The sequence below is a fragment of the Miniopterus schreibersii genome, assembly GCF_964146895.1.
Source record: "Miniopterus schreibersii genome assembly, chromosome: X".
Classification (NCBI taxonomy): Eukaryota; Metazoa; Chordata; class Mammalia; order Chiroptera; family Miniopteridae; genus Miniopterus; species Miniopterus schreibersii.
The window spans coordinates 7,273,884-7,299,919 of NC_138104.1; the positions used below are offsets into that span (position 1 = coordinate 7,273,884).

General features: G+C 40.5%; 1 protein-coding gene across 5 annotated transcripts; it reads left to right on the plus strand.

The window, feature by feature from the left end:
- Window positions 1-431: 431 nt before the first annotated feature.
- PABIR2 (PABIR family member 2) lies at window positions 432-25,626 on the plus strand. Of its 5 annotated transcripts, none has more exons than XM_081126836.1 (10): window positions 432-1,461; window positions 3,793-3,874; window positions 8,581-8,637; window positions 8,939-8,982; window positions 9,067-9,121; window positions 9,405-9,506; window positions 10,720-10,805; window positions 11,805-11,869; window positions 15,293-15,389; window positions 23,647-25,626. In XM_081126836.1, exons 1-10 carry the CDS (start codon window positions 1,364-1,366, stop codon window positions 23,714-23,716), a joined length of 756 nt encoding a protein of 251 aa, XP_080982962.1. In that variant the 5' UTR covers window positions 432-1,363; the 3' UTR covers window positions 23,717-25,626. The 5 variants fall into 5 exon arrangements, with proteins under 5 accessions (XP_080982962.1, XP_080982960.1, XP_080982961.1 ...); XM_081126834.1 differs by having other exon boundaries at window positions 22,709-25,613; XM_081126835.1 differs by having other exon boundaries at window positions 11,808-11,869; window positions 22,709-25,613.
- Window positions 25,627-26,036: the final 410 nt, after the last annotated feature.

A 26,036-nucleotide genomic window follows, 5' to 3' on the forward strand; every position in this document is an offset into this window, starting at 1 on the left:
TTCTCATTGTGAACACTCATTAGATTCTTTCTTTCTACACCATTGTTTTTGTTTGTAAACTTCCCTTTGGTCTAGTGCATCCAAATAGGTCATCTGAAAAAGAAATCCGCCGCTCCTGACAAAGACCCATAAAATCCAGGGGTTTAAAAAATGAGCAGGGATCACAGAAAACACAGCACACAAATTGGGAATGAGATGCGCCGAAGCCGCTCCTTTCGGTTTCCAACTCGTGAAAGATGATGCCCCAGCGTCTCTAGGCTATTGGTTCTATTCAAAATCGGGCGCCAGGTTCTCCTGGCCAATGCCTTGTAGGAAAGCGCCGGGCCCCCAGGAAGCGCTCCTCCCCTTTGGAGGAGGTATGCGGGGCGGGGCTCCCACGCATGCTCCGTGGCCGCGGGACCATTGGCGCGGTCGCCGGGCGCGTGCGCAGGACCCGCTGGGTGCCCGAACGCGGAAGACCCGGCGCCGCTGCGGTTCCCGCTTCCGAAGCGTGGGAGGAACAAGAGGCGGCAGGTTGTAGATTTCGGTCTCGGCCCCAAGGGATTCCCCCGGGCCTTTAGAAACCAAGAGAGGAAGATAACGCCGAACCCCCCTCCCCCCGACCTGCGCCCCGGGTGGGAGGGGGACAGGGAGGGCAGAAGTACTGCTAACCGGGCTGCGGAGCCTCTGGGGTCGGGTCCCGGATCATGGGGGGCTGGACCCCGTCTCTAAGCATGGGGAGCTGGAGCCGCCGAGGCAGCCTGGCTGGGTCTTGCCCAACTGTCGGCTCCTCGGTGATAGCACTACCCGGGCAGCTGCGGGGTCTGTAGCCCGGCTCCGCTCCAGGTCGTTGGGCAAAAGATAGCATGAGTTTCGCCGCTGCCTAGTTTTCTCCCCCTCCTCTTCTCCCCAGGTCCTCTTTCCTCTCCTCTCCCCCACACATCGTCCTTCTTTTCCTCCCCATTGCTCATCTTTCCCCCCAACCCTGCCCTCCTCCTTCCCTCCATCTTTCGATTCTCTCCTCTGTCCTCCGCTTTTCTGTGTTTTCCTGCTTTTCCATCTATCCTTTCCCCTCCCTCTAGCTCTTTTCCGCCCTCCTTCCATCCCTGTCTTTCTTCCATCCTCTTTATTCTGTCAGCCTCCTTTACAACTGCTCCACTCACCTCCCCCCATATCACCCCTCTTCATCCTCGGCCCCCTTGGCTCCCGCACCCCTTCGGCTTTTCTCCGCCCCTCGGCCCCCGCCCCCAAGCCTCCGCCCCTCAGCCCCCGCCCCCAGCCGCCAGTCCCCAGCAGCTCAGTCCTGCCGTGAGTGTGTTGGGAGTCCATAGCTAAGCACCAGGAGCTGAGCTCTGTTCGCTGTGCCTGGCTGCAAGTCTCCGACATGGCTCAGGAGAAAATGGAGCTGGACTTTGAGCCTGACACATCTAATGGGGGCACCCTGAGGAGATCGAGCAGCGCTCCCCTGATCCATGGGCTCAGGTGAGCAGGGTTGGGGAGGATGGACTACAGGGTTCAGGGGCTCCTGGAGCCCCTGCAAGCAGTCTTCCTTCCCTAAAGTGAGTGTTGGATCTCCTTTGGGCTCTCCAAACTGAGGGGGTGATGACTTGTTTGCTTGACAGTGACTGGGGTCCCATGGTAGAGTGAAAGTTTGACCCCAAACTCTGGGCAGTGTGGGGACAGCGGGGCCCTCTCTACCTGAGGCTCTGTTAGCTCACTCTAAAAGTAAGGACGAGAAGCTTCTGCTCCTCTAACAAGTTGCCTGCCGAATTTACACCACTGAATGTCAGACTGAAGCCCCTGGAACTAGACTTGCAATTTGACACCTGTCTCTAAGAGCTGCTATTTCTAAGCCTAGTTTAGGAACCCTGGTATTAACAGTGGTTTACTTTAATAAATCACAGTTTATCTAATTACTTGAAATTAAATGGCACGTTCATGTCATATTAAGTGATTTAGAATTGTAATGTTTTCAGATCCTAAAACTGCCTAAAATGCATTCCAGTGAATAAAAAGGAAGAGTATCATGTAGTTCAGGTCAGAAAAAACAGGTTTAGAAAACAATGGAGAGAGTCCACCCATGAGTTTTAGTAGTAGGGTCTTGTGTTTTCACGTGAATAAGTCATTAGAGGGTCTATTTTAAGGCAGAATATTGTGATAGTGAAGGTTAAGCTGGCAGACCCCCTGAGCCTATTACATTTCACTTTTATAAGTATACAATTCATCTTACGTAGAAAGCCAATTTGCGAGACCTTGTAAAAGTGGAATTAGTCCAAAAAAGGGGGATAGGAGTAGAGTTAGTCAAAAACATTAATCAAGTGCAGGGAAGGCAAAGATTAATTTTTATCAAACGGATTATAAGGTCCTCATTTGGGGGGATAACAGGTTTACTTTTTTTCTTTTCTTAAATTTTGAAACTGCAGATGATGGAATGACCCTTTTCTAATGCTGTCCTCAGTTCTACATTTACTTTTGATACTATAGGAATAAAGTGGTCTATTTTGGTTTTCTTTTAAAATCTGGTAGGCAGCCTGGCTGGTGTGGTTCAGCGGTTGAGTGTCGATCCATGAACCAGGAGGGCATAGGTTCGATTGCGGGTCAGGGTACATGCCCAGGTTTCGGGCTTGATCCCCAGTAGGGTGCTTGCAGGAGGCAGCCGATCAATGACTCTCTTATCATTGATGTTTCTACCTCTCCCTCTCCCTTCCTCTCTCTGAAATCAATAAACACACACACACAAATCTGGTAGGCAAGCAATTGCTAGGGACTAGGGTAATCCTAGTTGACCAGAATTTAAACTACAATAGAAATAACATACTGTTTTTTGAATCACAATTTAAGTAATTACTTGAAAGGTAGCATGATTATAGAAGGGTGAAGAGATCAGGCCTGGTCCCAATTTTCTCCCTGACTGGCTATGATTATGAATAAGTCTCTTAGCCCTTTTGAATCTCTGTTTTCTCACTTAAAATGTAGGAGAGTTGGATTAGGTGATTTCCATATCCCCAATCCTGAAAATCCTTGACCTCTTAACATGGGCATGGCACTCTTCTGGGCAGTGTGGGTTAGTGTACAGAGATGAACAAAACACCCCCACCAAGGGGTTTAAAACACATGCATAGTTTTCATTTATAAAAGGTAAAGTTGGTGTCTCAGGAAGCATCTAATTTCCCATTGTGCTCTTTGGGTTCAAAGGAGAGAAAGATTACATTAGGTTTGTGGATAGAAGGGGCTCCATGGAGGGCATGGCATTTGAGATGAGTGTTGAAGGAGAGGAAGGGTTTTGACAGATGGTGGTGGGAAGGAGGGCATTTGACTCAGAAAGGGCAACATGAGCAAAACTCCAGGTACGATTATTTAGTTGGACAGTGGGGTTCAAAAGTAGAACACGTGTTTAGGGCAACAGTGGGAGATGCTGATTGAACTCACATTGTAGAACAGGGCTCCCCCACAGAAAGCAGTAGTGATTGTACATCCTCTGGGATAAACAGATGAAGCTGCTAGTTTGAATCTGGTGGGAGCCGGTTTTGGGGGGGGGGGGTGAGTTCTGAGCAGAAGCAGTTGGAGGCAACCAGTCTGGAGCTCCGCCCCATACCTCTCATAGCTGCCCCCCAACCACTGGGGAGATCAGTATCTCCGCCAACCTGTAATCCACAGCACACCACTCAGGAGGCTCTGAAGAGGAAGGTGAGTTATGCACTGTGCGATATGAGGAGCCATAGAGGATTTCATTGTTAACTAGATAATTGACGTTGATATAGTTGAAGGATATCTTAAATGAGAAGACATTAATCATTTTTTAAAAATTTTTAGTGACCTTTCACAGGTTTTTCAGCCTTACGCATTTAGAACTCGGAGGAATAGTACGACGATTATGAGCCGTCACAACCTGGACGTAAGTATCCTTACTGGTTTCCATTGCGGGGAACACTTTCGAATGTAGTTCTTTCTTAAAATCGTGCTATGCACAATCGTTTACAGAAGAAAAATTATTTTACCTATCTTGTGTGCACTTAATACTGTGGCCAATTTTGGCTTTCAGTGCCAAAGAAAAGACCTGGTTCAAAATATTTCTTGGCCGTGGAACTTTGTATTTTTAAACATTGTTCTTTGTTTTGTGTCACTACTTGCATCATGATTGTGAGGTAAGTCAGGATTAACTTCTAATTATAACAGAGCAGTGGCCTTGATTTGGGCAGAGTGTTTATTTCTGTTGGTCAATGCTGTTTATCCAAAGAAAGGCTCCTTTAAAATGCTTGTATTTGTATTCTCAGTAGAGTTGCTGATCGTGACTGTTCTATATTGCCAGAGCTGTTGGGGATCACCTTATTAGTTGGTTGCGTTGGGAGAAATTATGATGAGGTTTTATATAGCAGCACTTCACATGTGGAGCCCACTTATGCTGTAGCTGCAGTGCTCTGGAAGACATCTGAGATGTAAGCAAACAGACCTCTAAATGGCTGAACTAGATTTCCATAGTCTGTGCACAAATGTTCATCAGTTTATTTATAGGAGAGCCTCTCTGACCTCTGAATCATCTAAAATTTATGCACAATTATAATAAGCTTCCAACTCAGTAGTGTGTGAGAAGCAGCAAATCAGAAGAGGTACATTTGTGTTAAAGGTATACTGACAGCTGCTAGCAAAGGGAGAGAGGGGAAAACTGAAAAGCAGACAGAGATTTTCTAAAAAGAAAAAATGTCTGTGGCTGAGTATAAGGGCTGAACCTGCTAATGGACCCTGAAGTGTCAATGGCATAGAAGCGTAAAATAATATCTTCTTAAAGATACCTGGATCTTCCACCTTTTCTTAAGTTATAGTAATACCTACTCTTGTATGGTGTTTTACATCTTACAAAGTACTTTCACACATTTAATCTCACAGCAACCCCAGTGAAGTAGGCAGGGCAGAAGACGTTTTTCCCAATTAAAAGAGGCAGCAGCTAAGACTCAGCCGATATAAGTAACTTGCTCAGGATCACACAATTAGTAAGTGGCAGAGCTGGGATTAGAACAGAGATCTTCCTGTGCCATTCGGTTTCATATAATCTGTTCAACAAGGGGGAAAATATCACACTTTTAAGAAAGATTTCCAGCTGAAGTGGGTAAAAATACATGAAGGGGGGAAATGTTAGCTATCTAGAGGTTAGCTTCACCTCCTTCCCTCGGGAGACTGGAAAGTGTAAATACTGATTTTTGCTGTATATCTGAGAAATGTTTCTGCATCAATAGCATGGCAAAGAAGGGAAAATGAATTTGCCTGTGTACGTTTCACTTTTCTCTTTTCTGAGATATGAAGATTCTTATCAACTCTGTCTAGGCTCAGTTCTCACTGCTCCCTGACAAATACCCACCCTAGGCTCTGGCTGCACTAAAATACCTAGTTTGCTGAAGGGGTTTTGTTGATTCACGGCTCTGTTTTGATCCTTACACTACCCTTCACCCCATCCCCTTCTTCCTGGCTGTCTGGTGTGGGAAGCATTCCACAGCACCCTTTGGGTACTTCTATCATAATATTAATCGTACCTTATACAGTATATCATAATCTACTCTATAAATCTTAATACACTTACCTATGTGCCCTGCAAAAAGTAAGGTGTTGATGAGTGAAATGGAAAGAAGGGGACTGATGAAAGAGACCTGCAGAAGTAGGATCTTCACGATTTGACAACTGATTAGATATAAAGGCAGGGAGAAGGAGGACTCCAAGGGACTGCAATTTTATTGCTTGGTGACCAAGGGAAAAGCATTGCCTTTATTACAAGTAGGGAACATGAGAGGAATTGGTCGTTTGAAGGGACAAAAGATAAATTCTTTCTGGGTGTGTTGGGTTCAAGGTGCCACTAGCCCCATGCTCTTTTCCAAAGCAATATTCTAAATCTTTTTTAAGAACTTTGTAAGCTTCCTATCTCACCACCTTTCACTTAGCAGATGATCCTTCTCACTTCACAGAGAAGGCAGACACTGGTCTTGTATTCATGTCAGCTTTCTTCCCCTTAAAACATATTTATCTTCACATGTGGTGTTTTCTACTAATTGTTCAGATATTTTATGACTCTCCTGTCACTTTGTTTGGTCTGTCATCCTCTCTTTATCTTGTGTCTTCAGTTTCTTCCTCACTGGCTCTTTTCTTCCATCTTTTTCTCCCGACTCACACCTCTAATATCTGGAAAACTGTTTTCTATTTTCTTGCGTCTCTCCTTCCCTTTTTCCCCTTCCCCTCCGAGGTTTTTCAAAGCTTAGTCTACACTCCACTGCCTCTGGTTCATTTCTTGTTAACTATTCTTCCAGTTTGTAATCTCATCATTCCGACCACATCTCCGTTAAATACCTGTTCTTGCAAAAGTCAGCAACTCCCACTTGATTGCCAAAGTCAGGGCCTGTTTTCTTATCCCACTTGAGCTACTTGCTTGACTTAACATCATTAATCAGCACCTCCTGGAAGTTCTTGGCTTTTTTTTTAATCCTCACCGGAGGATATTTTTTCCATTGCTTTTCAGAGAGAGTGGAAGGGGGAGGAGGGAGGGGAGGGGAGGAGGGAGGGGAGAGAGAGAGAGAGAGGGAAAGGAAAGAAAGGAAGAAGAAAGAGAGAGAGAGAGAGAGAGAAGAAAAAAGAAAGAAAGAAAGAAAGAAAGAAAGAAAGAAAGAAAGAAAGAAAGAAAGAAAGAAAGAAAGAAAGAAAGAAAGAAAGAAAGAAAGAGAAAGAAAGAAAGGGAGAAGGGAAAAAAGCAAAGCAAAGCAAAGCAAAGAAAAAAGAAAAGAAAAGAAAAAAGAAAAGAAAGAAAAGAAGAAAAGAAACATTGCCTCCAGCAGGAGCACTGACCCGGGCCAGGGATGGGAGCCTACAACCAAGGTACTTTGCCCTTGGCCGGAATCAAACCCAGGACCCTTCTGTCTGAGGGCCGATGCTCTAACCACCAAGCCAAACTGGCCAGGGCAGTTTTTGGCTTTTTTCTCAGCCTATACCTTACTCTTGTTTCTGGGACTAGACACGGCTTTGCTCCTCTGTCCCTCTTTTGGGTCTGCTTTCCAGTTCTGTCTAAAATTGACAAGTTGTACATCGTGCAAGTGCAGCATGTACATTTCTGACTTTCTCCGCAGTCAGGTTTGGCGGTGTTCTTTCTGGCTGTCCTGATTATTTCCCTGCCTTTGGAGTTTCTTTTCTCTGATGGACACGTCCATGCCTTCCTTTATATTATCCTGCTAAGAGTCTTTCTTGCCTTATTTACTTGCTTAGTAGCTTAGTGTTTTTCAAATGGCCTTATTAGGGGCTCACCGGTAAACATATATTGCTTTCATAATGGAAAAAGTACCTTTAAAAAGGATTTTACTGGTAAAGCTTTTTTCTTTACAAAGCGTAGGAGAGGAAAAAGTTAAAGAAAGGGGTGGGTAATGAAGAGATATCTTTTGAGGTAAAATCATATTTCAGTGGATAATTTGAAAAATTTTTATCCAAATTAGCTTTTTAAAAAATATATCTTTATTGATTTCAGAGAGAGGAAAGGAGAGGGAGAGAGAGAGAGAGAAACATCAATGATGAGAGAGTCATTGATCGGCTCCCTGCTGCACGCCCCCGACTGGTGATCGAGCCCGCAACCCGGGCCTGTGCCCTGACCGGGAATCGAACCCCGATCGCCTGGATCCTAGGTCGATGCTCAACCGCTGAGCCACGTCCGGCCGGGCCAAATTAGCTTTTGCTTAAACAACTTAGAGCAGTTCATCACCATTTTATACTACTCACTACATTAGTATTCCAAAAAGTTTTAATAGGATAGGGCCTCTTGTAACAGGATAATTGTCTTATTTGGTTTTATAGTATTACAATTTCATTTGCATTTCATTAGGGGATAAATAGTAGTTATTTATATTATGGCTATTAAAACCCTATAAGATTCGTTGATATGAATTTTATCTTACATTTTGTAATCAGATTGTGATTATTTTGAAGGAAGATAATTTGGCCCCCAAATCATTTCAGTTTGTGTTATTAAAAAACGGTGATCTAAGGAAAGCAACAGTTATTTTAAAAATACACCTTGCCTTCCACATTGATTTTTCTTAACTACTAAGGTTTGTGGTGATAGCATTAGTGATCAAATTTTAGAATTGATTTAGGTCATGAAAACAAAATCTTATTGCGGTTTTAAAGTATTTTTGATAAACATAAATCGTAGACACAATATTATACTGGGCTTCTTGGTCTGTCTTCATCCATTGGTGAATTGGTAATAAAAATGAATAAAATCAGTTTTTTCTTTTCCTTCTTATATAGTTCTTTATTTTAGATTAGTGGGGTAATGGATATTTCCAAGGCCTGGAGACTTTTGTTTTTACATAAATGTACACAGCTCTGCATTCATTTGGGGAAAGCATTAAAGTCAGTGCCTGTCTAGCGACAGATGGTGCCTTGAGGTTGGACACCTGGTGTACTTTCTAGAGACTGAATGTACTGCCTCTAGCGCATTAATGTTCAGTAATTTAAAGAGCTAGTTTTCTAAGAAGAATATGAAAAATTATCTAGTAAGAGGTCGTATACTGGTACTGACAGCAGATTGCTGTTTTGCGATTCAGAAAATAGTAAATGTTTACTGTTTCTTTCCAGTTGCTGTCATCCTCACCTAATCGGATTTCTAACAGCAGACTGCATCAAATCAAAATGGTAAAATTTACTTTCTAGTGCAGATCTGTAATTTTCTGAATATTACAGTTTGATTTTATTTTCATTTTGAAGACTTAGATATAAAAAATGCAGTAGGCTGCAGCCATTTAGTTGTAGACAGATTAAAATTCTTCTGCGTGTTCAGATAAAATATAGATGTGGCATGGGTGACAGTCTTAGAATGTTATTTTTGCTGTACTGTGATTATGCCCAGTAAGGTAGAAAAGTCTTTTTTCATTTCTTGGAAATGTAGAGCTGTGTGGATAAATATTATGTTTTCAGCACATGTTTGTGTTTGCAGGAGGAAGGTATGAATATGATGAAGAGAGAAACTGCCCATGAAAGGTTAGCGCTTCACAAGAATAGGGCACAGCCTTGTGGATGTCTTGTTTCTGAGCACTGATGGTCTTTCACTTTTGTTTGTTTTAGGGAAGTGCAAACAGCAATGCAGATAAGCCAATCTTGGGATGAGAGCTTAAGCCTGGTAAAGTTTTCTCATTTGCTTGGTTTTTTGTTTGTTTGTGTTTTAATTTATAGAAACCTTCGTATTGTTCATTGGCTTTACTAATTTTTTCATACATTTCTGTCCCTTCTTTTTCTAAATTTGTGTTCATTTTTTATCTCTGCTTTTCTACCAGAATATTCTATTGCAACTTTTTAGAGTCTATACATTTGTACTCTGAAAATATAGGAATGTTTGAGTAGTAAAGAAGAGCTGTGATGTGCTGAATTGTGAATTATGAGGAAATAACACTTTATATTTACAGAGTGACAATGATTTTGACAAGCCAGAGAAATTATATTCTCCTAAAAGGATTGACTTCATTCCGGTTTCTCCAGCACCATCACCCACCAGAGGACTTGGAAAGGTAGGCTCATTGACAAGATATTAACTCTCTTTCACACGCTGAACTGTTTACTCTACAACACACACACACACACACACACATCGCCTCACTCTTTTTTTTCTTTCTGTTGCGTGGACCCAGGTGGTGGCAGCCCCTAACCTCCCTTTTCCCCCGGCTCCCCAAGCCTGAACCTCAACCTCCTCTCCCTCACCCCAGATATGACTGTGGTCAGTGCCCATCCCCCTATGGGTCACCTCCTCAGTGCCTTCCCTGGGGGGGCAGTGTGCCCAGCAACCTCTGTCCAACTGGATGCTGCTGGTGGAGGCTTTGCTCTAGGAAGAAGTTGAGTCACAGAGACCAAGGGCAGATGAAGCCAAAGCAAGAGGGCTTTCAGTTAGATGTCAAGAAGGACACCCCCTTGGGAAGAAAGTAGAAGTGATCAGACAGGTGCCTCAGCATCTCTGTGCCCAACTTCCCTAGGAAAGCAGGGAGTGGCCTCACCAAGCCCTTGGTGGCAGGGAGTCCTTATTCAGGTGGTACAGTGTCTGCTCCAGGGAGGAGTTTGTTCCAATACCTGGTTGCTAAAGCCCCATGGGGGTGAGTGGGAGTCCCCAGCAGGCTGGGTAGATGACTGACTGCTGCTGGGCAGGCCCAGGGGCCTGGGGTGGTGAGAAGTTCCAGAAGCAGCCACTGAAGTGTGAACATCTGCAATTGAGGCCCCCAGAGCCTGAGCAGACTGGTGGGGGGAAGGGGGGCAGGGAGAGGAGGGAGGAGACAGGGGGGCGAGAGATAGAGACAGAGGGAGAGATGGGGACACAGAGAGAGACAAAGATATAGATGGAAACACAGCAGAAGAGACAATGAGAGAAGGGGGAAACAGATGGGGACATGGCGGGGGGAGGCAGATATAAAGATAGGAAGACAAAGACAAGAGAGACAGATACAAGGGGGTGATAGAGACTCATGGAGGAGGCAGAAACATGGAGGAACAGAGATGTGACAGAGACAGCAAATCGCCTCACTTTTAGAGAATCCAATGACTGGAAGAAAAGTCAATGAAAGTATGATAGTGATTTGGAAAAAAATTACATATATATATATATATATATGTATATATATGTATGACAGATACATAGATAACTAAAAAATTATAGGAGTGTTTTCGTCATTTTGAGAAGAATCTTTTGAAAACTGGAGCATTAGAACTATTTTAATATTAAATATGTTTTTCTAGCAATGCTTTTCACCATCCTTACAAATGTCTGTGAGCAGCAGTGGGCTACCACCAAGTCCCATTCCTAGTCCGAGACACTTTTCCAGGTAGGTGAACCTGCTTTTTAAATGCGGGTGGAATGCTTCGTATTAAAATTGTTTCTCTGATGAACTTTTCCCCCCAACATTTTATTATGGAAATTTTCAAACAGAAAGCAAAATTGAAAGAATTGCACAGTGAACATCCATCTACCTATCACCTATATTCTACCATTAACATTTTACTACATTCATTTTTTTGAGACTTAGTGCCAGTTTTTAAAAAATATGTTTTTATTTATTTCAGAGAGAGGAAGGAGGGGATAGAGAGATAGAAACAGTGATGAGAGAGAATCATCGGTTGGCTGCTTCCTGCACGCTGCCCACTGGGCATGTGCCCTGACTGGGAATCAACGTGTGACCTCCTGGTTCATGGGTTGATGCTCAACCACTGGGCCACACCAGCCAGGCTTTAGTGCCAGTTTATATTCAGAGGACACACGTGCGCACTCAATAATATGCCTTTTATAAGGAAAAAGTTTAAGATTGTAGACTAGTCAAATCCAAATAACTTTAAAAAAAATCCTCACCTGAGGATATGTTTTTTTATTACTGATTTTTAGAGAGAGAAAGAGACATCAATGTGAAAGAGAAAAATCGATTAATTGCCTCCCGTACGTGCCCCAACAGGGTCGAACCTGCAACCTAGCCATGTGCCCTGACCGGAAATCAAACCCACAGCCTTTTGGTGTATGGATGATGCTCTAACCAACTGAGCCACCCAGCCAGGGCCCAAATAACTTTTTAATAAGGTTTATATTTTTTAAAGAAACTGTTGTGGATATTTTGTGTTACAGGATGATTAAAACATAGCTTGAAACACCATGTTATTCCAGATTGCCATATTCCAGGTCAGATCATGTATTGGAATTTCATTTTCTCAACCTACAACACAGGCATTTTCTCTTTCTTCCTTTGTGAATGTTAATTTTATTGATTTATTTGGTGGCTGTAGTGTTGATCTTGCCTCTTAGAAGTACTTCGCGTCATTGTGTTTGTTCTTTGAAGCAGGAGGAGTCAGAGTCCAGTCAAGTGCATTAAGCCCAGTGCTCTTGGTCCGATTAAAAGAAAAGGTAAGCATCGCGTTTCTGATATTAAACCTAGTCGAACATGAATTACAAATTAGAATTTCTCTTTGAAATTAGTTTCAAGGCAGGACTTCTTTTTCCTAAAGAAATATGTAGTACTGTTCCATATGTATGCTGTACTAATTCTAAATTTTGTAAGTTAGTTATTTGATCCTGCCCATCTTTTTTAATACTTCATAACTGAATCTTATTCATATATTCATATTATCAATATATATTCCAAAATTTTGCCTCTCGGTGATCTGAATATAAAAGAGATGCAAATTGATATGTTGCAGAAATATATGCTTATGTCATAGCAAATAGGTCTATAAAGAAGCTGTTTCTCAAATACAAGCCTCCACCAAATTACACCTTGGCAAAGAGAGAATTGCCTCATATTGAAGTCTGTGGGGTTTTTGCTATAATTGGGGTGCTCTCTTAATTACCTTAGTTTGTACCACAGAGCACTAAACTAAAATGATCTGACTCAGTGCTAGCTTTAGATGCTTCTGGGCACCTGATGGAATCTATTAAGAAAAGGCAAAGAAATTTAACATAGTTTAGTCATTATTCCTGGGGATATGACCACATGACTGCAAGTATTGGATGTCATTTTAAACAAGAGTTTTAGCAATAATTTTAAAAGGCAATTCAGTAAGTGGTTTCTTTGTGCAGATCACCTTCGGGGCCAGTAAACAAATCAGCTCTCCTCATGCTACATAAACGGATACTTTCTGGCTTTGGTGAAAATTTTCCACAGATTAAAAAAGTACTGTATTTCAGACAACTTAAAATTAAAGATGGGGTGTTCTGGAAAGTAGATCCTGATACAGTGACAATATTTGTATTAGTGAATAAATTTTATTTTATAAACCAATAGTTTTCCCCCTTAATTAGTGAATAAATTTTATTTTATAAACCAATAGTTTTTCCCCTTAATTCTTTAAGGAATTCTTTACAGTCCTAAGGACCTTCTCAGGAGCTGTTCTGTGAAAATACTACGTGGAAAGTAAAGCTATTGTTGTTGTTATTAATTTAAATTTGTTGCCGGAAATCGGTGGAATTAGTTGTTTAATTTCAAAGCTATTCCAAAACATACCAGCAGATGGAGGAATTCTTTGCTAAAAAGGGCTCAAGTGTTTTGCTAACGAGGTGTTTAGATACAGGCTGCAGCTTTTAAAAACTGCATATTAAAGTATGGAAAAAGCAAATAAAAATACAACTTCTCTTCAATTTTAGTAATATTCAGAGTAGCTCCAGAGGAAAGATGATATGAATTAATTGATAAATGGAAAAAATTGATTGTTGTATTTGTTTTCACTTGATTTTTTTTCCATCATAAGAATCTTGTACAGGTTTAAGTTCACAGTTATTAATTTCCTACCAGAGTATAGATAGGCCTATGACTTAGTTTCTTTAATATTCCATTTTCAAGCTCAGGTAAAGAGCTTCAAAACCAAGATATGTGCATGTTTTAAGTCATAGCTTAGTTGGAAAAGGAATTTTTCTGTCTAACTTAGGATGTTAGTGTTTGCACTCCTGGTGGCAAAATGTTAAGCACTGTTCCTTTGATGCGGAGTTTTTCTGTTACCAGTTCTGAGAAAATCCGTAGGACTGAGGCAGTCAGTCTAATACCAATTTTGTGAATTGGTTAATAATTGCTTTCATTTACAGATGTGCTTTCAAACTTATACAGTCATGCATCCCTTAACAATAGAGGTATGTTCTGAGGATTTGTCATCGGGCGATTTCATCATTGTGCAAGCATCGTAGAGTGCACTTGCACAGACCTAGGTGGTATAGCCTGCTACACATCTAGGCCGTATGGCATAGCCCATGGCATTGCTCCTCACTGGACAAGTCTATACTGTGTCTGAGTGTACAAAACAGCGTGAGATCAAATCAAGCACAAGAGAAAATGATGCAATCAAGGCACTTGGTAGACAAGATGTATGAGGCTGCTATTGGCGTAACACGACATACTGTTTTACAGCAAACTTTTTTTTTTTTTTAATTTTGAGAGTATGTTTATTAAAGCTGGAACACTGACACAAGGAAGAGCTTAGGATAGAAGAAGCAATAGGAGTGCCTAGGTGGGGCTGATTTGGCTTTCTAGAAAGTCAGAGAAAAGGGGGCCTTGGAGACAGGTTCTGGGAATTAGCCCGGGGCAAGCTACCACGGCCCATTGCTCTCCTGGCTTCCAGTCTCATGGGGGTGGGGTTCCTTAGAGTTTAGGAGATGAATGTCCAAGAGGAAAAAGAAAGGACAGGGAAAGGCATGGGTGTGTTTCCAGGAGGGAGAATGCGCCACCAAACTTTTTTTTTTTTAAATAAATACAAAGAATTCATTCGAAAACTGATAAAAATTATCGTATAGTAAATACATAAACCAGTAACATAGTCATTTATTATAATTATCAAGTTTTATATACTGTACATAATTGTAAGTGCCATACTTTTTTTTTAGTGATTTCAGAGAGAGAGAGAAACATGAATGATGAGAATCATCAATTGGCTGCCTCCTGCACCCCTCCTCCCCACTGGGGATCAAGCCCGAAACCCAGTCATATGCCCTGACAGGTAATTGAACCATGACCTCCTGGTTAATGGGTTGATGCTCTAACCACTGAGCCACACAGGGCAGTGCTATACTTTTATATGACTGGCAGTGCAGTAGGTTTGTGTACACCAGCATCACCACAGACACTTGAGGGATGTGTTGTGCTATGACCTCATGATGGCTATGACCTCATTAGGTGAAAGACATTTTTAACCTCCGTTATAATCTTATGGGACTACCATCTTATATGCAGTCTGTCATTGGTCAAAACGTCGTTATATAGCCCATGACTGTGTTTTTAACCTTAATTTTTACTAAGTAGTCTAAAGCAACCTTTGATTTATACACTCTTTATCAGACTGAATACTTTTTTTTTTTTTTAATTGATGTTTCAGAGAGGAAGGGGGGGAGAGAGAGAAACATCGATGTGACACAGAAACACTGATCGGCTGCCTCCCTCACGTGACCCGACCAGGGATCAAACCTGCAACCCAGGCGTGTGCCCTGACCAGGAATCAAACCCGCCACCTTTTCGTGTACGGGATGCTGCTCCGACCAACTGAGCCACACCGGCCAGGGCCAGACTGAGTACTTTTTAACCCATTTAACTTCAACTCAGGAAATGTTCTGATATAAAAACATATTAAATCAGGTCTTGACTAATCATCTGGCATAAATTATTATTCGCTGTGAGTTTCAGATATTTGCAGATACTTTATTTCTACTGTGGTTAGCCTTGATGCATTTTGCCTGATGCAATCAGTGTTCTTAAAGAACCTGACTTTGTTCTATTAAAGAACAAAGATCGTGCCACTTTAGCACTAAGCCTGTAAAATTGTTTTACAGTAGTATCTCTTTTGGTTTTAGGTGAAATGGAGACCGAAAGCCAGCCCAAGAGGCTCTTCCAAGGCACTACCAATATGCTGTCTCCGGAGACTGCACAATTGTCTGATCTCAGTTCATGGTAAAAAATGAAATCAAATCAAAAGGATATTAGGGTATATGATCTATTCAAAAAGAGCCACATCAAAAGTATGGAGGGATCATTTAAAATATATTCAGCTTTATATCCATGCTTTGTAGAGGGGAAATCTTATAGAGGTATAGATAATGTGGAAAAGCAGATCATTTGAAAGTCATGAGTACTTTTTGGCACGTCTACCTTCATTACTCGCTCCTGTTAGGTCAGCCTGTCTCAGTAGGTGCTAATGGTGTGGGAGAGTGTCAAGAGCTGGATGGTGTGAGAGTTTCTTGGTTGCTCAGGGTAGTAGTGCACTGATTGTAGTTCTTTTGCCTGCATTTTGTATTCTATCCTTTTGACTTAGCAGAGAATACCACTATTCTCTTCAGCATGGCATTTTCTAAACAGCATTATCTGTTGTTATAAAATATTTTTTTTAAATTTTGGAGTATTGCCTGGCCAGGTGTGGCTCAGCGGTTGAGTGTCGACCTGGGATCCAGGCAATCAGGGTTCAATTCCCGGTCAGGGCACATGCCCGGGTTGTGGGCTGCAGCCGATCAATGACTCTCTCATCATTGATGTTTCTATCTCTCCCTCTCCTTTCCTCTCCCTGAAGTCAATAAAGATATATTTAAAAATAAAAATAATCTATTTATTTAAAAAAAAAATTTGGAGTATTTCATCACTGCTAGCTAAGGTTTCATTTTTTTTAATCCTTACCTGAGGATATGGGATCTTTTTATTGCTTTTAGATAGAGAGGAAGGGAGAGAGAGAGAAACATCGATGTGAGAGAGACGTAGATCGGTTGCCTCCCATAAGCATCCCAACCAGGGATCAAACTCTCAGACTCGGTATGTGCCTTGACTGGGAATCAAACTGGCAACCTTTTGTTATTTGGGATGACTCTCCAACTAGCTGAGCCACCTGGCCAGGGCTAAGGTTTCATTTTTATAGTAACACTTCCTGATTCCTATGGTCTATTCACATATTTTTTTTAGTCTTACTCATCCTAGTTTGGGTGTCTAACTTCAGGCCCTTCAGTGTTTTTGTGCTAAAGTTAACCTATTTTCCTGTACCTGAAGTTGAGCACTTGGATACTGATAGACATATTGGAAGGAAGGGGAAGGAATAGTAATAATTTGAATTTTTTTTATTGATTTCAGAGGGAGAGAGAGATTGAAAAATCAATGATAAGATAGAAACATCGATCGGCTGCCTCCTGCACGCCCCCGACTGGGGATCGAGCCTGCAACCCAGGCATGTGCCCTGACCGGGAATCGAACCGAGATCTCCAGGTTCATGGGTTGATGCTCAACCACTGAGCCAAGCCAGCTGGGCATAATTTGAAATTTTAAAGTACATTCTAATCAACTCACTAAGCACCCATGTCCTAGACATGATTGTGTATTGCCTTTCAGAACTTTCTGTTCCCCAGGTTTTATGGGCCTTTTTTTAAGAGCACATGAGGACATTCACTTTAAAAGGCTGGTGTCCTCTAAATGGAAGAATTGTGTAAGCCACTTATAAGGTATAAGGATTAGTGATTCTTTCTTTCCAGATCACTTATTCCGTGTTTTGTGGAAGTTAACCTGTACTTCTAGTTGGCCAAAGAGTCAAATTTTTCTAGTTTATTAGACTCGTAGATCAGTACTGTTCTAACCTTGGAACAGATGCCTTTTAGATTGTTCTAACTATTTTCAGCCCCACCGTTTTTTTCTCTCTCCTGTCTGTCTGTCCTTGGTAGCTCAGTGTGCTAATTTTGGTACAGAGCGCTGTTCCAGGTATGTAGACCATAGCAAAGAGAAAACCTCTAAAGCTTGTCAAGATGACTAGTGGATGAAACTCTATACTTAGTGGAAACTACATGTCACTTTTATGGTAAAGTATGTTTTAATATAGGCACATGACATTATAAATAGATTTCTTACCCAGTTACCAACCAAGTAACCAAGTTAGGTAAAAGATATGAAAAGTTTTGGCCAAGCTAAAGACATACAGACAGGGTGAGGTGATTTATAAAAAATATTGTCATAGACTGACTGTGCAGGATGCCATGAAACAGGTTCATGCAAATAAATAGGAAAGGAAAGGGAAGGCGCAGTATTTACCAAGAGCCCTCTTCCCTTATTCAGCCATTTATTCCTCCAAGCAGCACAACCTAAGCTGTAGACCAGGGGTGAGGAACGTCTGGCCCACGGGCCGTATATGGCCCGTGAAATCATTTGGTCTGGCCCTGCCAAGGCAACCACAGGTGGGACGCAAAATTCAATAAATCTAGGAGCTTTTTTCATAGCTAATTTTTAAGTTGATAATTGTGTATGGCCCGTAAATGATGTTATAAATATCCAAATGGCCCTTGGCAGAAAAAAGGTTCCCCACTCCGGCTGTAGTTGATGGTGGCAGTCGTGAAGTTTCTGTTTCTGTTGCCCCTGCTTCCATTCTCTGAGGGCCTGTGACTGGCTATGAGAGCCCTGGGGACACTGACATTGATGAGGAAGGGCAGTTTTGATCCATAAACACAAACAGGGTCCTTCCCACCGGAGAGACGTGCTTTATTCACAGTCACTCAGAGCGTGATCGAGCCAACATGTGGCTCAAGTGATACGCTAAAAAGAAATTCATTACTCAAGATTCACAAAACTAAGTGTCAAATATATTTAAGCAATTAAAATTTTAAATGACATTTTTAGTAAGTTTGTAGCACCTGGACTTCCAAGGATATGAAAATTTAAGATTTCACTAAGATTTTGGGGACACCCTGTATAATAATAATGCTGATATTTGTGTACACGACTAAGAGATTTTAAAGATGAGTTATTCCTGATATGTAAAAATTGGATCCTGCCTTTGCAGAAACTTTTTTCTATCTCTTTAATGTGCTTTCATTGATCAGACATCCATATTCCTAGAAATGGGGAGAGAAAGACAGGAAGTAGCTGTGCTCTGCTTTTTATTGCCAAAGATAGCAATCTACTTGATAATGAAACTCAGGAAACAATTCTTATACCTTTTAGGAAGCAGAAAAAGTATCAGATCATTAGTAAATGATCATTTAAATTGTTATAGTTCATTCCCTCCCCTCCCCTGTAAAGAAAAGATGGGTTTTAACACTTTAAAGTTTATATACTAGATAATAACTTTTAGAATATGACATCTTTGACGTAGAAAAGTGAATTTTGAGTATGGTCCCATTTGGAATTGGTATTCACTGTGCCAATTGCCACCCAAAGAAACAGTAAGGCTGTTCTTTATATCATATTTTTTACTAACTGAAAATCCTGAAATCTCTGCTAATCAGATCTGGGGAGCATTGTCACACAAGGCAGGAATTGTGTCATTCTGTATTTAGTCCTCATGAGCATCAAGAGTTTGATCAAGCTCGGAAGTACACCTTTGCTTGGTGCTTTGATTTCTTTGAGTAAGGGGAACTCATGTTCTTCTCTTCCTTTTGGGGGGAATAAGTCTATCTGTGGCACGAAAATAAAGGACTTTTCTTGCCCCATGCACCAGTGTTAATGTGACTGCTAATTTAACCTTTATGATTTTATTTTAACATTTTTATTAGATAAATCTTAGTGATTTTAACATTATTTTTAATGCTGTATGTGTCATGGCAAGAAAATTTCATAGCGAATATGTGACATACCACGAATAAGGTTTAATCATGATTTATTTAATAATAGAAATGTCTACATATACTTGGAAGATGTTTCTGTGAACAACTTAGACATCTGTGCAGATACTTTTAAACTCCTGTTCCCAAGGTGACTGAAAATGATCATATTTAAATGTGTGATCTTAAAAACTTAGAGGTTATGCAGAAAGATAATCTTGGGCCTTCCTAAGGTAAAAGAGCAGGGAGCAGGGAAAATGCCCTGTAGACCAGTGTAACCCACATCAAGGGGTAGGGATGCCCCGCAGTCTTACTTTACACCAACATCTGCTGGGCTTGATAAGGCTGTGGCTAATTTTTAGTGCACTTACGTGTCTGCCATTAATCTGACAGAATCCAGTTGATTGACTGGACAAGGCAAAGTGTCTCAACCAGATGGGGTGAGAGTAAGAGTCATAGCAGACATTTTAGTTTTGTTGTTTGAATGTTTGAATGATTCTCTTAACATTTCACCCTTAGTTTTTTTAGACAGAAGGCACTACTCTAACGGTCATAAGTATTTTTGTGTGGTTCAGATATTGCCTCAACATGTATATTCAGTGGCTGGAATGAATTAGTTCACTTTCGAGTCATGTACTCCTGTGTTCAATTTGAATTGTGTGGGTTGTTTGCTTTCCTGCCCTTGTCTGGCTTTTGGCCATTAGTCTAAGGCTCATTAACGCCTCCATCAGAGCTTAAACTAGGAAATGAAGAAGAGAGAAACTCAAAATGGACCATATTCTGTTGCTTTTAGAAGCCCTGCTAGACGGTTTAATAGCAGACACAGTGAAAATCACTTTTGTTTACCGATCTATGGATTGAAATATCACATTAATCTTGCTTTATGCAGATATACTAACAGTGGGTAATTTGTGACTTGTAGTCTGAGCTTCCAGACCATGTGTTGTAGTGCTAGATTAATTAACAGGAAGTAGATTTTAGTTTAGTGAAAATATCTGGTTAATGGTTTACTAAGTTCTGAATCTGAATCGCACTGGTGGCTAAATTTAAGTATGCTGTTTTTCTGTTAAGGGACAAAATTTTACATATGTTTATATTTAATAATAGAGAAGAAATTCTTGAAAAGATATGAACTGAAGTGTTCAGATTTATTTTTTTTCTCGGTAACTTTCCCATTAGTTTATTTCTCTTAAGGTAACCAACAGTGCTAGATGACAGATTTCTCTGCATGCTCTGTGTTTTTTAAATTGAATTCACTGGGGTGACATTGGTTAATAAAATTATAGGTTTCAAGTGTACAATTCTATAATACATCATCTGTATATTGTATTGTGCCCCACCACCCACATGTTCTGTGTTTTTGAATGAATACAAGATTCACCTAAGCAAGCAAGTCTTGTTACAAATGGAATCTTTTAACTCAGGGCTCACCATAAGTCTGGTGGTTGGAATAAGAAAGTCTTTATTTATATTCAGATTATCTGCTTGGTGGCCAAATTTTAATCCAAGCCTGTTTCTTCCTGCCGAGTAGCACAGAGCATGTCCTTCGGCTGCCCAGCCAATATGTACTTTAGGAAAATGAATTCATTTTAATATTGGTCTAGGCCAAATGCTGCAGGAGGAAAAAAAATCACATATGTTCCAAAGCAAATATAAAGGTGTTTTGATTTTCCAATGTGTTAGATTATCTGTGCAACTTTCTTTCAGTAGTTTGAATAACTCATATTTTAGACCTATTTTGCCTTTTGGTTGAAAAAATATCAGAGCCAGCTAAATTATCCAAACTTCTTTCTTAAAAGTGGTATTATTAATGATTCATTTGACAGCATAGAGCATAGAGTAGGCGTACTGTGGAATATACTGTTTCCATTTTTATTTTTACTTTTCCGAAGCTTATTTGTACTCTGTCTCCACCTAAAAAAAAATCCAGTGGCAATAGAAATGACATTTTGAAGAAAAATAGAAGAGTAGAGAAACAGGGGGCGGTGGGAAGTTATATTTCATTGAGGGTGGTATAGGGCCCAGAAACTTACAGATGTACCACAGGTTGCTTAACACTGGAAATATATTAACTTAGAAATTTATAAAAATGATAATATTAAAGACTCATAATATTCAGCTTAGAGCACATTATATCTGGATGGGCCTTTGCGAAGGAGCTAGTTAGTGACCAGACTTAAACTAGAACCCATATTTTCAGATTCATATTTCTTTCTCCAATTCTATGCCTTGTTTCTTTTTCAAAAATATGAAGTATGTCCGTGTAAATCCTAAAAGTGCCTGACTAGCTCTCCAGCTTTATCTCATCGTGTTCTTCTTACTGTCTTAGCTACAGCCACACTAACCTGCTTTTGGCTTCTGGAACTACCGTTGCTTCCTCCCAAACCTTACCTAGTTCATGTCTACTCATCTTTCAGATGACAGCTCAAATACAACTTTTAGGGAGCCTTGTTCCTCCAAATTAGATTAGGTTACCCATGTTACATACTCTCAGAGCCCCTTGTATCTTTCCTTTATTGCTTTGATCACAGATTATAATTATATGTTTGTTAGCATAATTATTTCAGTGTCTGCATTCTGCACTGTCCTGTGAATTTGACGAGGGTAGGGATCATATCTGTCTTATACACCATTGTTTTTCTAATATCTAGCATACCTCCTGCACTTGGCAGAAACTCAGCAGTATTAGAATAAATGAATGAGTGAATTTGGGCCAAACTTAGAGCATAGAGCTTATATGTTGGATTGATGGGAATCAAAGCCAGAAAGGCAGCCTGATGCCAAATAGTGAAGGCTCTTGATTGTGAATGCTGAGGTGTGAAGGCAGATTTATGAGGCAGGCCGGACTGATTGTTGGGAGCCATGAGGGCTTGGGCTGGATGGGTAAGGTATTCCTGCCCTGGGCTGTAGAGGGTCTCGATGCCCAGGTCAGGAGTTTTAGTGGAAGGGTAGGAGCAGAAGCCAGTCATCAGGATTCAAGAGGCGAATGGGCTGTGAGGGTACTGGGTCTGTGGGTGTAGGGCATTCCTTTTAGAAGCTTAACTGGATAGTAATAGACGGGATCAAAGAAAAAAATCTTTTAGAGATGGCAGGGAGACCTTTGGGTTTTGAAAGCAAGAGGAAACAGTGTAAGAAATTCATAAAATGAGAAGAATATCAAAGGCAAATAGTGGAGGAAATTAGACAAAAATGTGTTCGAATGAAAGGCCTTTTGTGAGTGGCAAAATGTAGCACAGTTGAAAGACTTGGTTCTGGAGTCGAGGGACCATGCAGCACTGTGCTTGATCGGGAACTTCACACAGCTCGGGGCAGGTCCCTCACCGAGGGACCATTTCCTTCTACTGCGGGGCTGATGGGAAGGTAAGAAGGTAAATATAAGGATAGAAATATCTTTAGCTGAAGGTAACGGGACAACCCGACGAAAAGCATGACCTGTCGAGAGGAATGCTTATTGACATCCTGGTGCCTCCTGGAGAGCGCCCAAGTGACAGAGAACCTTGAGTGTCTTACTGTCGCTGGCTGTGACTGCGCTCTCGCGGGCGTCCGGATACGGACAGCGCTGTAGCTCACTGCTGTCGCTTTCATACGTCTTATTACTTACAAATGCTGTAGCGATTCATGAGTTCTGGAAACTGTGTTGTTGCGTGTTATGCTTACTTTTACCCTGAGAGATACATCTGCTTATAATTCTTTTTGCTTTGTCTTCAGTTCAGACATTTTGGATGGCAGTAGTAGCGGCAGTAGCAGCAGTGGCTTATCCTCAGACTCACTGGCTAAAGGCAGCACAACCGCAGAGTCTCCAGTAGCATGCTCCAATTCATGCCCTCCGTTCATCTTGGCGGATGATCTCTCACCCAAGTGATTTACCCATTTCTGATTCAGTGTTTTAACGGCTGTTACCTACATAAATCATTCAGTGAGAGGAACGCAGAGAACTTTGATCCGTAATGAGGATTAAAGTACTACGTATTTAAACCATTTCGACACCACTCTCTCGTGGCATCTCTCTTCTCTAAAGTTCAATTTACGAGCATGGTGACCTTACTTGTGTCTCTTGTTGCTGATCACATTTTGGATCTAGTGGCAAAATCTCAAATACTCACTTTTCATTGCTTAGAATATATACATATATATTCTCAGTGCCTCAAGGAGCACCCATTTGACAGTCTGCGTTTAAGAAAAGCACTGATGTGTATTTTTGATAATGGTTCCTTTTCCCGGCAGTGATATGACAGCTAGAGTTGATCAGAAATTCTCTTGCTTGAGAGATTTTGTTGTCCTTTGTTGACTACATAATTTCAAATCTATTTCACAGTAGATGAATTGCTCTTGATTATATTAATTTTTAATTTTTCTGCATCATCTTAACATACATTATTTTGTTTCCTTTTCCTGTTCGAGCTGCTTACTTGCCATATCTCACAGAGTGGAAAAATCACATAGTTGCTTTCATTACTACCCATATCGCTTCTTTGCTGCTGGAGTGTATGGCGTGAGGATTGATTTTAATGCTGAGAATGTGAATGGACTTACAGGATGCCTGGAGTAGTCACCACAAGTTCATATAAGTTAGCTACCACAGTTGATATTTTTCTCTCCAAATCTGTTACCCTAAGGAATATATAAAATATTGTTAATGTTTCTAGGTGGTGTTATCAAGGAGAAGAAATTCCTGCCTTGACCAGATGTGTGGAGCATCTTCAGATGAATGAATAATGTTATTTACACACAAACCGCTGTCTAGAAAGGCATATGTGAAGCTTGACAGCTTGGGTGGTATTATGAGGCCTGAGGTGCCTTGGGGTACAGTGCTGTGCTGTAAAGATGTATATCATAAGGTAGGGTAGAAAAGGGGGCTTTATGTGATTGTCACATAGTGTCTCAATTGCTGCTTTGTTCTGATTACTTTTTTGACATTGGACTCTTGTTTCGTCGTGTGCTGAGTGGTAATGCCAATTGTTTTGGTCATTGTGTTGCCACCAGAATTAGAATCCAGGTCTTATTCATGCTGCCTTATAGCAAGGACAGTTTAATATCTGTGAGGAAGCTTTTAGGACCCCCCCCCCCCCGCCAAAATCAATGTTATTGTGAATTCTGCTTTTAAGAAGCTGTTTGAACTGTGAACATTGTACACGATACTAAGTCTGAGGAACCAGAAGTTAATTTTTAAAAGGAAAATCCTGAATGGAGCTATTTAAAAAACCTGAGTGTAGTCTATTTTTGTGTTATTTATTATGTAAAACTGTGTAAAAATGTCTGTCATGATAGATTTCTTTTAATGTTCAGATATTGCGGGTGGATAGTCTGTATTTAATATGCAAATTTTCTTGCTAGTATCATAGTATTCCATTTTTGAATGTATGCAAGAAACGAAAACTACTGTACTTGTGTGTTTTGAAGGCAAAGCTCCTTGAATCATGAAGGAAGATGTTGCACTTTGCGGGTCCTCACAGACTAGTAATACTATATGGCTTTAAGGGAAACCTATTCTCTTTGAATTGTGAGAGCGCATCACTTAGCTGGCAGTAATTCTGTTACAGCATCAGGTGTGTTGCTTATTTTAAATTGTAATAACCACCATAATGGCCATTAATTGCGTTACTTCTCATATTGCTTTCACCTGTGCAAAGGCCCTAATCCTTCAAACCTAACATAAAGGTGTATATTATGAAGATTGTTCTCTAGTATGCCATTTTAATATGTTTTTGTTAATTTTTTAGAGAGAGGGAGAGAGAGATAGAAACGTCAATGAGAGAGAACATTGATTGACTGCCTCCTGCACGCCCCCTACTGGGGATCGAGCCTGCAACCCAGGCATGTGCCCTGACCAGGAATCGAACCAGCGACCTCTTGGTGCATGGGTCGACGCTCAACCACTGAGCCACACTGGCTGGACCCTAGTATGCCATTTTAAAGAAACATTACTTCTGTGGTATTCAGTGTATTTATTCTGCTTCTGAAAGAACGATGTTAAGATGTTTCTGCCTATATCATACTGAGAGATGGTTTTATCTTACAGGATACTTACCCACATTCACTCTACTGTCTTTTTGCCTTAAAGGGACACTTTTAGGGCCATTTTTTGGCTCTAATTTAGAACTCTTAAGAAATAACCTTTGGAATGTGATGATATTTATTTTTCAAATTTAGTGGTGGGGTAGAATTAGGTCAGGAAAATAAAATGTTCCAATGGTATGAGAACTAGGAAGCAAGATGGTTCACTTTATTGTTTAAATGGACTAGAAAGCTAAGTTTGTGCAGGGATTGTTTTGAGATAAATAAAAGATGGAGATGCTAATCTTCAGATTAGCTTGATTGACAGTACCCCTTTATTTTTATATAAAGTTTACTATTTGAAAAGTGATCATTGTTATAAATTAAAATTATCTCTTCCTATTCTATATTATATCATATTTCAGGCTTCTATTTGAAAATAAGTACAAGAGATGATATGGTAAGAAAATCCTATAGATGATGCTCTTTTTGCTTGACTGGCTTATATAATCACTGTATTTCATAACTGCTTTTGTAATAACAGGAAATTTTGTGAAATGCTGACCTTGTGTATATCTTAGAATGCAAATTTAATAAAGTGTGTACACATGCATAAAATTCTGTGAAATTTTTAAAGTGTATTTCTTTTATTCTTATTAATAATGATTTTCTGCCTCCATAGCCCAGTATTGCATTCTCTGTGTCTAATTGCAGTCCAGTTTTGAATAAAAAGGTAGCAGGAACACAAAGGAACTAATAGCTGTATTGAAGTTTGGGCTGTTTCCCAAAACAAAGAGAAGCCTCTCCCCATAATGTCAAATTTTCAAGAGCATTTTGTAGAATTTGACAGTTTAGAAGGTTCTTGCCAAGACTCCATGTTTTTCTTGTTTTCAATTTATTTTATCTTGTTTGTTTTTTACATATTTATAAGACTAAATTGTTTTTAGAACTAGATGGAGGTGTAGACAGGCAAAAAAGAAAAGCCTTTTTGTATGAGTATTTTAAAAATATGTGAACTATTTCACACTTACAGGAAAGTTGT